At 36.7% G+C, this 14,608-nt stretch overlaps 1 protein-coding gene across 5 annotated transcripts in view; it reads left to right on the top strand.

Annotated features, from left to right (window-relative positions):
* The window catches only part of ECT2 (epithelial cell transforming 2), a 69,840-nt gene that overhangs the window by 36,288 nt on the left and 18,944 nt on the right, over positions 1 to 14,608 (top strand). For all 5 annotated transcript variants that reach the window (XR_007924608.2, XR_007924607.2, XR_007924609.2 and 2 more), the window contains 6 exons: positions 1,592 to 1,660; positions 3,031 to 3,141; positions 3,730 to 3,826; positions 7,261 to 7,342; positions 11,224 to 11,302; positions 11,468 to 11,587. Coding sequence is in view for 2 of the 5 variants with exons in the window: in XM_002716427.5 (XP_002716473.1) it covers positions 1,592 to 1,660; positions 3,031 to 3,141; positions 3,730 to 3,826; positions 7,261 to 7,342; positions 11,224 to 11,302; positions 11,468 to 11,587 (558 nt within the window). In the remaining 3 variants the exon portion in view is untranslated. The remainder of the gene's footprint in view (positions 1 to 1,591; positions 1,661 to 3,030; positions 3,142 to 3,729; positions 3,827 to 7,260; positions 7,343 to 11,223; positions 11,303 to 11,467; positions 11,588 to 14,608) is intronic.

The following is a 14,608-nucleotide window of genomic DNA, read 5'->3' as shown; positions in this document are numbered from 1 at the left end:
TTTATGTTTTCTTTGATGGATTGTGCTTTTGGTGTCATAACTAAAAATTTTGCCTACTACAGGACTTTGAAGGTTTGCTTCTGAAACTTGTTTTATTTGAGATGAGATTTTATGTTCATCTTTTTTTATTTGTTTGAAAGGCAGAGTATCAGAGAGAGAGAGGGAGGGATCTTCCCTCTGCTGGTTCATTCCCCAAATGGCCAAAGCATCCAGGGCTGGACCAGGCTGAAGCCAAAAGCCAGGACTTCCATCTAGGTTCCCCCATTTGGGAGTCAGGGGCCCAAGTACTTGCCATCATCTGCTTTCTTCCCAGGGCCATTAGCAGAAAGTTGAATGGAAGTAGATTAGCTACGACTTGAACTGGCCCTCCAGTATGTGATCTCAGTGTCACAAATGGCAGTTTGACCTACTTTGTCACAATCCCAGCCCTTAAGTTCATCCTTTTGTATCTAGTATATATATTTCCAAAATATATATTAATTCATTAAAAAAATAACCTCTTTATATGGTAACATAATTGGTATGTTCTTTATGAAAAAAATAAATATTTAATGAGAAGAGTAGTGTTTTACATTGTTCTTTTGTTTGTTTTACTGTTTGACCTAATAGAAGATGATTGTCATATCTGCTTCTACATTCAGTCTGTTGCAATATCACAAATCATGTAGCCTCTAGAAAGCTACTGTATATTTGTGAGAGAATGAAAGTGTAAAAGTCAAGTAATGTCTTTGTGTTATAATGAAAATAGTTTTACTCTCATGGATCCCATTGATCAGGTATCCCAGGGCTCTTCAGATGAACTTTAAGAGATGAACTTTAAGAGCTTCTTTAAAATCACATTGGATGATTTCTACTTTAAAATCACTTAGAATTCCATTTCTTGGCTTCTCATTTTATTATCTTTGTGTTTTATTATTGTATAAAACTTTTAAATATCTTTTAATTTTTATAAATATATGATGTTTTAAGGTTGACTATGAAGATTTTATAGACCAAGCATGAGTAAAGTATGATTCATGGGCCAAATTCAGCTTATGGCTTGTCTTCGTAAAGATGGTCTCACTGGAATATGGCCACACTTAATTGTTTATATATTATCTATCATGCTTTCATTCTACAAAAAAAGAGTTGAGTAGTTATGACAGGAACAAATGACTTCCAAGCTTTAAAAGACTTTCCATCTGGCCCTTTAAGTAAAATTTGCTGACCCTCATTATGGATTATAGTTTTTAATCACTGATGTTAAATAGAATGCTTCAGCAGTAGGATTAAAGGTAGTTTTCTATAATTAATATTACCAATTCAGCTTTCTAGTTATAAAATACTGAGCTATCATAATGGGAAGTTAGACCTAGTCTTATTGACTTGACTTGGCTCTGTTTATATTTTCTTAATCATTTTTCAAAGGATGTTTTCTTGGTTGTCAAAAAAGTTAATTCCTTGTTGAAGAGAAGAAATGGGATATTAATTATTTACCCTATCAAATTAAGAGAGTTTGCAAAGTACTTCTTTTCATTGGCTGAGAAATATTAAAAGATGTATAAAAGACTGTCAAATTTAATCTTAAATGTTTCAATTTGTGCTATTTCAGGATGATCTTGAAGACCTTATTGTTAACTGGGATGAAAGCAAAAGCATTGGTGACATCTTTCTTAAATATGTATGTATCTTATTTCTTTTTTAAGTTTTTGGGTTAAAGTAACTCATCAAGGACTGGCAGGGTGGTTTTTTTGTTTTTAATTTTATTTAAGGTATATCAATTTCATGTACTTTATATATACAGAATTAGGAACACATTGATGATTTTATAACTTGACATGGTTATGTTTACAAAATATATTAGAAATGTCTTTGTTTTCTGAAACATGCTTTCTACACGCAATTTAACACTTTGACAGCACAAAATTATCATTAGAAGAACATTAACTGTTGTACTGTGCCATACTTGCTTTAGTCTATTGCCACAGATGTATGATTTTTGAAGCTTTCTTTAATTTTTTATTTTTCTCTTTTTTTAGTTGACATGCTTTTTTGTTTTTGCTATATCTGTTTAAAGATTTGTAATTAATTGTTTCTTTACTAAGATAAAAATCATACAGCTTAGGTTTATAAAATAAATTTATTTTGATGAAGTACTATGAATGAGATTTACAGTGTAAGTTTCTCCGAATCTCCTTGAATAGGATTTGTAAGTTCCAGTGCCTTGAGTACTGGCATGTAATTTCATTTTCTGAAGCCTCTTCTCAACTTTATTTCTTTCCATAAAGGTCATAGGTATTTTTTCTGGTTGGTTGAGAATTTCATGTATGTACATTTTTTTGGATACCTACTAGTCTCCTGAATTATCTAAGTTATTGCTCCTTTTCTTTTATTTTTAGGCATATAATTGATCTTTTAATGCCTATTTGGGTTCCTTAATAAATAATAACATGCTCTTGGGTTCCATGTTGATTAGCTGTAATTTAATGTATTCTGAGCTTACAGAAGTTTTAAAATTCTGATTTGTTTGTATCAATACATAAAGCTTTAATATATTTTTTCCCCTTTCTGGATCTTTGTTTGCTTAAAAAAAAAAAAAAAGCTTTAATTAAGAGAGAGAGAGTGAGAGAGTTTCCTGTCTAATGGTTTATTCCCCAAATACCTGTGACTGTTGACACTGGGGTGAGGCTAAAACTAGGAGCCAGGAACCTAATCCATGTTTCCCACTTGGAAAGAAAACCAGATACTTGAGCCATTACTTCTGCCTTCCGGGGAGCACATTAGCAGAAAACTGGAGTTAGGAGTTGAAGGCAGGTATTAAACCCATTCTAATGTGAGATGCAGACATCTTAACCACTAAGCCAAACACCCACTCCTTTGTTAGCTTTTAAGTTTTAGACTATGTGTATCGATTGATACTTTTTGTTTGGCATTAACTCACTCTTTAGTGAGAGTTTTAGGTGATGAATTTCTGTATTTCACTTGTGAAGAAAGAGAGAGGGTGACATGCATAACAAATTAATGTGTTTCTTTCCTATTTCTTCTTCCTAGTCAAAAGATTTGGTAAAAACCTACCCTCCCTTTGTAAACTTCTTTGAAATGAGCAAGGAAACAATTATTAAATGTGAAAAACAGAAACCAAGATTTCATGCTTTTCTCAAGGTAATAAATACACATTTCTTTCAAATAAAAATCTGAGGATCATTTCTGAAGGAATTCAATAAACAGCAACAAAAAAGTAAATTATAACTTTAATAAAACTGTATCAGTGAAAGAATATGTTAATGTGTTAATTTTAGTTGTACTTGTGGGTGGCACTTTTTAGTTTTACAAGATTTCATAATATATTATGTAGTGGATGCCAATAGGCAGCTGAGTGTTCTGTGTGCTTGTTAGAAAAAAGATACACATGTTTTAAGTCTAAACACACCTATAAGATTTTCAGTAAGATTTTGTCTTTAATGATTTTTAAGTGTATCCAGTAGTGTCAGCGTAGTTAATATTGTAAAACCTTTTTACTTGTAAGTGATGTAGACTTATGAGAAGCTTAAGATGGGATACATGGAGAGTATAGAGAGGAACTCAAAGTCTGTGTCAGATGTCAACCTTTGGCTTCCTGAGAGGTAATTTCAGGCCCAGCATATCTTTTCTACTGAGACACTAATGATAAAATATAATCTCATAAATAGAGGCTGGCTAATCTATGTAGAAAACATCTTTTAAATTGTTGAATAAATTAATTCATTTCAGATAAACCAAGCTAAACCAGAGTGTGGACGGCAAAGCCTTGTTGAACTTCTCATCCGACCTGTGCAGAGGTTACCGAGTGTTGCATTACTTTTAAATGGTACTTGTCTTTCTATTATAAGACTGTTTTAGATATTTTCATATGATTTTTTTTAAAGTAGAAATCTTCTCATTTTCAGATTTTTTTAGATTTTAGCATTCAAGTTTATATGTTTTTTACACAGGAAAAAACTTTGTGGATTATTTAAAAAATAATCACTCGTGCTACAAAAATTTAGCCTGGCCTGAAATATTTTTTTAATTTAAGGCTTTTTATTTATTTTGAAAGTCAGAGTTAGAGAGAGGGTGAGGCAGATCTTCCATCTGCTGATTCACTTCCCAGATGGTTGTAACGACCAGCACTACACAGGCTGAAGCCAGGAGCCAGAAGCTTCATTCGAGTCTTCCACATGAGTGTCAGGGGCTCAAACTCTTGGGTCAACATCTTTTGCTTTTCTCAGGCCATTACCAGGTAGCTGGATGGGAAGTGGAGCAGCTGGGAAGTGAACTGGCACCCATGTGGGATGCTGGCGTCGCAGGCAATGGCTTTGCCTGTTATGCTACAACACTGGCCCCAGTATTGTACTCTTTGTCTTTAAACTTAAAAATCTTCTTCTATTTCATAATGTGTCACTAATGGAAAATTAGTTTACATACAAATAAATACAAAATTGATCCACAAGAATTACAAGGAAATGATTCACATATCCTAAGTTTTTTAGTCTTTTCCTGAATTTTAATTAAGTTCTATATATGTGACATTTTGTTTACTTTTTTTCACTGTAGATTATTTAGTATACTTTGAAGCATATATCCATTTATTCAAGAACTTAAACCATTGATAATAGTAGAAGGGAGTTTTATGGCAGAGTATTTTTTAATTATTTATTTATTTTTAAAGATTTATTTATTTGAAAGACAGTTACAGAGAGAGGTAGAGACAGAGAAAGAGGTCTTCCATCTGCTGGTTCACTCCCCAGATGGCCACAATGGCCGGAACTGCGCCAATCTGAAACCAGGAGCCAGGAGCGTCTTCTGGGTTTCCTAGGAGGCTATAGGGGCCCAAGGACTTGGGCCATCTTCTACTGCTTTCCCAGGCCATAGCAAAGAGCTGGATTGGAATAGGAGCAGCCAGGATTAGAACTGGTGCCAATATGGGATGCCCCCCCGTTTTTTTTTTTTTTTTTTTTTTAATTTAATTGATTTATTTGAAAGAGTTACAGAGAAAGAGGGAAAGACAGAGAGATCTTCCATTCACTGGTTCACTCCCCAGATGGCCTCAATGGCTGAGACTGGGCCAGGCAGAAACTAGGAGCCAGGAACTTAGTCCAGATCTCCTACATGCCCCAAGTACTTGGGGCATCTTTTGGTGCTTTTCTCAGGCCATTTACAGGGAGCTGGATCAGCAGTAGAGCAGTTGGGAACCAAACCAGCGTCTATATTGGATGCTGGCATTGCTGGAAGCTTTCCCTGCTATGCCGCGATGCCGGCCCCATAGATTTATGTATTTTAAATGCAAAATGAAAGACTAGTGGAGAAAGGGAAAGAAAGAGAAATCTTTGGTCCACTGATTTACTCCCCAGATGGCTGCAAAAGCCAAGGGCGGGCCAGGCTGAAGCCAGGATATCCGTCCAGGTCTCCCAAGTGGGGCAATGGCTCAAGGACTTGTACCATTATCTGCTGTCTTCCTAGTGCATTAACAAGGAGCTGGATCAGAAGCCAGTCAGCCAGGATATGAACTGGGACACCAATATGGGATGCCAGTGTTGCAACTGGCGCCTAACCTGCTGAACCACAACAGGGGCCCCGCAAAGTGTTTTGAAGAATAAATTTTGGCTGGTACCCTGGCTTACTTGGCTAGTCCTCCACCTGCAGCGCCGGTACCCCGGGTTCTACTCCCAGTTGGGGTGCCAGATTCTGTCCTGGTTGCTCCTCTTCCAGTCCAGCTCTTTGCTGTGGCCCGGGAAGGCAGTGGAGGGTGGCCCAAGTGCTTGGGCCCTGCACCCGCATGGGAGACCAGCAGGAAGCACCTGGCTCCTGGCTTCGGATCAGCGCAGCGCGCTTGGCCATATAGGGGGGTGAACCAACGAAAGGAAGACTTTTTTCTCTGTCTCTCTCTCTCTCTCTCACTGTCTAACTCTGCCTGTCCAAAAAAAAAGAATTTTGCCTGTGTTAAAATAAAAAAAAGTGTATTTTACATTTAATTGGCTAAAGTAGTATTTGTCGAATAATGTCTGTTTTTATGTTAAGCATGAAAGCTAATTTAAAAACATAATTAAGTCTGTCATAAGGAATTTTGATTTTTCACTTTTACTATAGTAATATGTACAGCAGAAAAGGAAGCTCATTTTATGAATGTTTATATTTTTGTAAACTATTTTAGTATATTGTACACAATAAATAGTAATTTTTGTTCCTTTTAGGGTTATCTAACGTAGTGAGCATTATAGCTTATAAAATGGTTTTCCAACTCTTAAAGACAGTCTCTTACACATTATAAGAAAGTGTAAACAAACTTGTTTCCAAAATGTATTTTTTGCTAGTTTTTAAACCTTAATTATTATTTCATTGTGTATTTGTAGAATTCCAAAAAATGTTTAAAATGAACTTGATTTCTAAGTTTTTTCTCCCCTATTATTCCATATAAAAATTACGTAGACATGGAACTAGATTGAACAAATGTTTGATTATAATGTGCTGAACATGGCACAGAGAACATGATAAGCATTCTGGATAAAAGGAGTCATCCTGTTACCTGTCAATCTCTAAAATAACAAAACAAAACCTGCTGTTAAGGATATGAGATGCTCTCTGTGATGCTGTCAGAGTCTCCTTATGAAATGTAAAATAATAATAGAGCTAATTGAAGATCATGTGTTTTCACACAGCAGTATGGAAAGAGTTTGAAGAATCTAGAAGTTTCCAAGTGTTACTAGAAGGGATTGAGAGAGCAGCGTAACAAAATCAATTTATGTACTCTGAAAATTTAGTAAACTATGGAGTTCTGTTTGTTTTTTTTTTAACAGGCAGAGTTAGACAGTGAGAGAGAGAGACAGAGACAGAGAAAGGTCTTCCCTCCGTTGGTTCACTCCCCAAATGGCTGCTATGGCTGGTGTGCTGTGCCTCCTCCTGGTCTCCCATGCGAGTGCAGGCGCCCAAGCACTTGGGCCATCCTCCTCTGCCTTCCTGGGCCACAGCAGAGAGCTGGACTGGAAAAGGAGCAACCAGGACAGAATCCTGCACCCCAACTGGGGCTAGAACCCAGGGTGCCGGTGCCTCAGGCAGAGGATTAGCCTAGTGAGCTGTGGCGCTGGCCAACTATGGAGTTCTTCACAGATGTGTCAGAGAATCTTTTAGGGAACATTGCTTAAAACATTTTAAGTAAAGATTAGATGCTTTAAAAGTAATCAGCTCATAGCAAGAAGGACAGCAATTTTAAGTCTTAGATGGCAAGTCACTGAATTTGTTTTAATCATGGAAAAAACATTGTTACAGATCTTAAGAAGCATACAGCTGATGAAAATCCCGACAAAAGCACTTTAGAGAAAGCTATTGGGTCACTAAAGGAAGTAATGACGTAAGTGCATTATCTCGGTCTTATTGTGCTTTAGATTCCTTTTTCACTTGGACTTTAACATTTTATTTCTTACCTTGAATTTATTGAATTAAATTGCCAGGACTGATAGGAAAGGTGTTGATACTACCAACTCAATCAACTTGATTTGAGGAACTTGATCTTTACACTTAAGCTGCTTACTATAAGTCTAATTTGAGAGACTAGGTTTGATACTAAATGATTTTTTCTGACTATTATCATTAGAGTGAAAACTGTTAACCCTGAACTGTTTTGCCTTATAGAAGGCACTTTCAAGAGTTTCCTCTTTGATTTGTTTCAATGTATTTATAGATTTAATTAAATGATTCCTGAGATTCCCTGAGGTGCTTCTATATGAAAATGTTTCTCAAAATATTTGCAAAGGACCTCTTAGAAGAACAGTTTACCTGGGCCGACACTGTGGCATAACTTGTAAAGCCGCCACCTGCAGTGCTGGCATCCCATATGGGCACTGGTTTGGGTCCTGGCTGCTCCATTTCCAATCTAGCTCTCTGCTATGGCATGAGAAAGCAGTAGAAGATGGCCCAAATATCCTTGGGTCCCTGCACCCACATGGGAGACCTGGAAGAAGCTCCTGGCTCCTGGTTTGGATTGGCACCACTCTAGTCAATGTGGCCAACTGGGGAGTGAACCAGCAGATGGAAAATTTCTCTCTGCCTCACCTTCTCTGTCTCTCTAATTCTGCCTTTCAAATAAATAAAATAAATCTTAAAAAAAAAAAAAGGAAAACACTTTACCAGCACTAGAGAACATTCAAAAAGATTTCTCTCATTTTTTAAAATAAATATATTTATTTATTTATTTGTAAGAGTTACACAGAGAGAGAAGGAGAGGAAGAGAGGCAGAGAGAGGTCTTCCATATGCTGGTTCACTCCCCATTGGCTGCAATGGCTGGAGCTGTGCCAATCCAAAGCCAGGAGTCAGGAGCTTCTTCTGGGTCTCCCATGTGGGTGCAGGGGCCCAACGATGTGGGCTATCTTCTACTGCTTTCCCAGGCCACAGCAGAGAGCTGGATCGGAATTGGAGCAGCCGGGACTTGAACTGGCTCCCATATGGGATGCCGGCACTGCAGGCGGCACTTTTAACCGCTATTCTACAGCGCCGGCCCAAGACTTCTATTAATCTCTTGTTTGAGAGAATGATCTTCAGATTAGTCATCCTTCATGCTTTTGATTTGTTGGAATGAAATTAGTAATCTGGAAGGCATATGATAACTTTCTGTAAACCCACACCTATTTAAAATACTTCACCACACATTATTTACCTTGGTCCTTTCAGCAAACTTTATGAAGTAGATGATCATTGTTAAGATGTCTTTATAAAAGAAAAAAATGGAGAGATTGTTACTTGCCCATTTTGTCTTTTCAGTTTGTAGAATAACAAGTAGCTGATGGTATTTTTTATTTATGTATAATGTATTTTAGTAAACAAAGATTATAAGGTAACCTAAATAGCAAATAGAATAGTCTTTTAACCAGGTTCCTCTTTTAGAATAGTGTCAAGCTGGCTCCTAGGGGTCATAAGCTGATTAAATAAAGCAAATGATTAAATACTTTTTCTTTCAACATTATTTTAACTTGCTGAAAACTCAAAAATATTTTTTAAAGATTAATTTATTTATTTGAAAGGTAAAGTTAGGAGAGACACGGAGAGAGAGATCCTCCATTCAGTGATTCACTCCTCCAGTGGTTACAATGGCTGGGGATGGGCATATCTGAAGCCAGGAGCCATAGCTTCTTTCAGTTCTGCCATGTAGGCATAGGGGCCCAAGCACCTGGGCCATCCTCCTTCCTAGGCACAGTAACAGGGAATTGGATGAGAAGTAGAGCAGCCAACCAGCCTCACGCCACAGCTCATCATTCCCTGCCCCTCTCCCAGCTGAGATTTTAATATTGCATTGTGATAGTGACTTTAAAAACCTTACAGAGTATGATCAAATCTAAATTCTTGACTTTTTTTTTAAATGATTTTATTTATTCAAAGAATTATAGAGAGGCGGGGTGGGGGTGGGGTCTTCCATCCACTTGTTTATTCTCCAAATGGCAGCAACTACCAGAGCTGAGTTGATCCAAAGCCAGGAGCCAAAAGTTTCTTCCGGGTCTCCCACATGGGTGTAGGGACCCAAGGACATGAGCTATCTTCCCCTGCTTTCTCAGGCCATAGCAGAGAGCTGGATCAGAAGTGCAGCAGCAGCCAGGACTCGAACCGGTGTCCATATGGGATGCCAGCACTGCAGGCCAGGGCTTTAACCCATTGTACCACAGTGCCAGCCCCAAGAGATTCTTGAACAGTTAGCCTAGGGATTAAATGCTTATTATGGTGATTGAAAAAGCCATAATCTATCAGGTGAAGGAGATGAGATATCAGCAATTCACTAGACTGTGCTATTTGTGTAACCCTAAAGAAACCAACAAAAACTTAAAAGTTTTGGATTCTAAAAACATTATAAATATTAATGTGTTACAAGCTTTTAGTAACTTAAGCACAGTTTTTTCCCTAAACAAACTACATATGTTTAAAGTGTAGTATAATTTTGACATAAATTTGGCATGGAATGTAATTCCATGAAACCACCAATACAATCAAAATCAGGAACATTTCTGTCATCCCATCAAATTTGCTCATGTTACTTAGTAATCTCGTTTTTTTCCCTCTCTCTTGAACATTCATCTCAAGGCAGTCATTACTATAAATATACTATTGTTCACACTTCTGTTTCCTTTTTTTGTTTTCTGTTTAGTGGTTGTGTTTATCATTGAAAGAGGGGCATGGGCTGATTCCGTGGCATAGTGGGTAAAGCTGCGGCTTGCAGCGCCAGCATCCATATGGCCGTCGGTTCTAGTCCCAGTTGCTCCTCTTCCAATCCCGCTCTCTGCTATGGCCTAGGAAAGCAGTAGAAGATGGCCAAAGTCGTTGGGCCTCTGCGTGGAAGACCTTACCATATTGGATACCAGTATTGTAGGTGTCAGCTTAGCTCACTGTACTGCAACACTGGCTCTACTCTTTGCGATTTCTATGCAGGGAGGAAACTTCTAATCTGTAAATTAGGATAATCATAGGGCAATCATAGGGCTTCTCTTACTTGTTTTTTCTCAGTAATTGGTTTACAGTGTTTGGGAACCCTTATTTCTTTATATTATCATTGATATTTTAGTTGTTTCAGGCACAATGATAAATCCATTCTCTCTTACTCCAATCTTGCCTGGAAGCAGTAATCTTGGTCTTTGTTTCAATGAAATGGTTGGCATATGACTTGAGTGGTTTGCATAAAGTCTTAATTGAAAAGACTCATTTATTTATTTGAAAGGCAGAGTGACAGAGATAGATCATCCATCTTCTGAATTATTTCCCAAATGCCCACAACAGCCAGGGCTGGGCCAGCTGGAAGCCAGGGACCTGGAACTTGATCCAGGTCTCCCACATGGGTGGGAGGAACCTAAAGAACTTGGGCCAAACAGGTGCCTTTAGCAGGAAACTGGATCAGAAGTGAAGAAGTAGGGACTTGAACCAACATTCTGAAATGGGATCCAGGTGTCCCAAGCAGTGGGTTAACCCACTGTGCCATAATGCCTGTCACCAAAATTTTGTTAACTTCAAGTTTATAAAAGTTTTGTGTATTTTAGAAGATATATGGTGAACATAATAAAGTATATAGTAAGGAGTAAAATAGCGAAACATACTTTTTTGAAAAAATGTGGATTTTTTTCACAATCTAGTGTGATACTTTTAAGGACTATTTTCATGATTCACTTATCAGAATTAAGATTCACACACAGATTTTTGTGATGTAATATGTATTTCTATGCAGTTTCATGTTTTGAAAATAACTTTTAATTTTCCAGGCATATTAATGAGGATAAAAGGAAAACAGAGGCTCAAAAGCAAATTTTTGATGTTGTTTATGAAGTAGATGGATGCCCGGTAAATATTCTTTTTTTGAGTATTGTCAATGTACTTTCTCTTTCGTATTGATTTAATTTAGTTTTTAATACAAGCAAAATCTTGGTACCACTTTTCTTTAAAGTACAGCTTCATAAAACTTACTTGATATCAAGTGATTTCTTCTGTTATTTTAAATCTATACAGGCTAATCTTTTATCTTCTCACCGAAGCTTAGTACAGAGAGTTGAAACGATTTCCCTAGGTGAGCACCCCTGTGACAGAGGAGAACAAGTAACTCTCTTCCTCTTCAATGACTGCCTGGAGGTAAAGTTGTACTTATATGATGTAATAACAATGATGATTTTTGACTGCCCTGAATATTTAATCAAACTTTGATTGAAGTGTAGTCTAGAAGTTAAAGGTAACTCAACTTAAATAATCATTTTTTAAAAAAACTGAGAATGATAGTTGATTTAATACTATTAGTAGAGTGCTTTCAAAAGGAGAATATTTAATATTCAGAAGAATGCTACATTTCCATGACTTCAAATTCTAGTCAAAGTGACAATTTATTTCCATGAAAATAAATATGACAGTACTTCAAAAATTTCATGGAAAAATGTTTATTTTGATGCAGAAACTTTGAAAATTCATGCATAGTTTTTTTTCTTTTTCTTTTTAAAAAAGATTTATTTATTGGAAGCAGAGAGTGATAGAGAGAAAGAGGTAAAGACAGAGAGAGAGAGGGAGAGATCTTTGATCCATCGGTTCACTCCCCAAAAGGCTGCAAGGGCTAAAGTTGAGCCAGACCAAAGTCAGGAGGCTGGAACTCCATCTGGGTATCCTTTGTGGGTGACAGGGGCCCAAGCACTTGGGCTGTCTTCCACTGTTTTCCTAGACTATTAGCAGGGAGCTGGATTTGAAGTGGAGCAGCCAGTACAAGAACTAGTGCTCATATGAGATGCCAGTGTCCCAGGTGCTTCTCTCATTGTGCCACAATGCCACTCCCTTAGTGTTTTCATAATATGAATTTTTCGTGAACTTTTGAAGACCCCTTGTATAAATACTTACATCAAAAGTTTTGTGAACTTCTTGTTTTTATGTATATGTATTCAGCTTTTTCAAAAGAATTATGAATTATTTTTGAAATTTAAGATCTTTCCTTCAAAGATGAAAAATTTAATTGAAGGAGATAATGTGATAATTTCATATGTGAATTCGTTATGATCCCTTGATTCTTCCTTGAATTAGCAGATTTTAGAGTAAGGGTTGTCAGTGCATCATTTGGAGTAAAATGACTAATTGTATAATTCTGATTTAAACAAGTGAATTTTTAACATTCTAGTGAAGGATAAACAGTAGTGCATCTTCATCTTGGAAAAGAAAAATGTTTGTTTTGGTAAAATAGGCGTTAATAAGAATACACATTTGAGGTTTCTATTACTGGGTAACTTCATTGCCTTCATTAAAATAAGGGGTGGGTTTCCTTTTTTTAAGTCAATACTCTTCTTTCTATCCTTTTCTACTTCTTTTCTCTTGAAGTATTGCCCTCTTCTATCAAATACATTATTATTTAAAGTGCAAAATACAAGGGAACAAGCCATGTGCAGAGCGGTTAGAGGTGCAGTGAAATCTTATTAGAGCTTCAACTTGTTAAATGCAGAGTTTTGTTGCCATTAGTTAATGAAAAATAGTGTCATTTGGTCAGTAAGAGTATAAAAACACAAAAGTAAAGACAGTAATAATATCATACACAGTTGGCTGTAGCCTAAAGTGTGAAAGTAAATATTAAGAGGCAGTTAATGCTCAGCTACCTTTTTCCCCTTCCTCAGTAGGAACTTTAGCTTACTCTGCTTTTGAGTACAGGGGTAGGTGAAGGAATCAGTTTTCAATCCTACATTATCTGAATTTGTATTATCATGGGTTTTACTGTACCTAGGTTTTCTGTGCTTATGTTTGTTTGCTTCTGTTAAGTCTTTGAAAAATTTTTTATTTATTTGAAAGGCAGCTTGATAGGGTAGAGGAGAGAGAGAGACAGGGAGAGAAATCGCTCCACAGGTGGCTGCAACACTTTCCATGCTGAAACCAGGTCGGGAACTCCATCCACGGGTCTCATATGGGTGGCATATGAGCCGTCATCTGCTGCTTTTCAGGCACATTAGGAGGGAGCTGGATCAGAAGCTGAGTAGCTGGGACTCAAACCAACCCTCTGATATGGGATGCTGGCATCTCAAAACAATGGACTAACCTCTTGCACTACAATGTCTACCCCATCTATTAAGGGTTTTTGTTTGTTTGTTTTTCCTGTTGAAATCCCTAGGTCACCTAGCTCGATCATCCATCCAGTAGATTAGGTTATCTGTACTTCTTTGCCAATCCATTCTGTTTTTCATCCTTTTGTTCCCAAGGGAGCCATTATTTACTTTTAAATGGTTTCCTTTACTTTCTTGAGTCCAGTGAGTTTTTGTTCTATTCTTTCCTTGCCTCTATGACTCAGAATCATATCAGCAGAAATTCCTCTAACATTGAATTTACTCCTCTTTTTTTTTTTTTTTTTTTTTTTAATTTGAAAGGCATAGAGACAGAAAGAGGGAGGCAGAGAGAAAGAGGTCCTTCATCCTCTGCTTCACTCCCCAAATGTCCACAATGGAGTTTCTAGTTTCTGGGTTTGACCTGGCCCAGCCCTGGCTCTTGTAGCCATTTGGACAGTGTGAGTAGATAGAAGCTCTCTTTCTTTGTGACTCTGCTTTTCAAATAGATAAGTCTTTTAAAAAAGGAAAGAACTTGAAACTGTTTAATTGCTTTGCTTAGCCAACTTACCTTGAAAGTACTTTCAGATACTGCAATGCAAAGAATTATTTTAAGAGGCTTTATTGCTTATTTTCACTGTACTAATGTAAATTAACTCCTTGTATTTGGTATGTATAGTTGATGTAAATCATAGACCTGTTTAATTTCTGTTTCGATGTGAATATGATATGCTGACTAGCTTTTAAGTCTTTTCTCATTAGCCCCAGCACAGAATAGTACATTTTTTAGTCATACTTTGTCATTTTCATGATGATGTCCAATGAATCTTAATTTAAGTAACTTAATCTAAAGTCAATTTATGTTAATGTCTTTCAGTTGATAATTATGACTATAAAAGGGGCTTTAAAAAACACTGGCAAAATTATATATGAAACTTGCCATGAAGCAAGAACCCAAAATTAAAAACCTTATAAAATTTGAAAAAACTAAGTACATCCTTAGATCACAGTATATATATTGTGATATATATATATATTCTATATAAACCATAGATTTCCACTTTATTTTTCTAGAGAATAACTTTTCTTCAGCCCT

The sequence above is a fragment of the Oryctolagus cuniculus genome, chromosome 4, assembly GCF_964237555.1.
Source record: "Oryctolagus cuniculus chromosome 4, mOryCun1.1, whole genome shotgun sequence".
Lineage (NCBI taxonomy): Eukaryota > Metazoa > Chordata > Mammalia > Lagomorpha > Leporidae > Oryctolagus > Oryctolagus cuniculus.
This window is presented reverse-complemented; position numbering and strand designations above follow the sequence as displayed.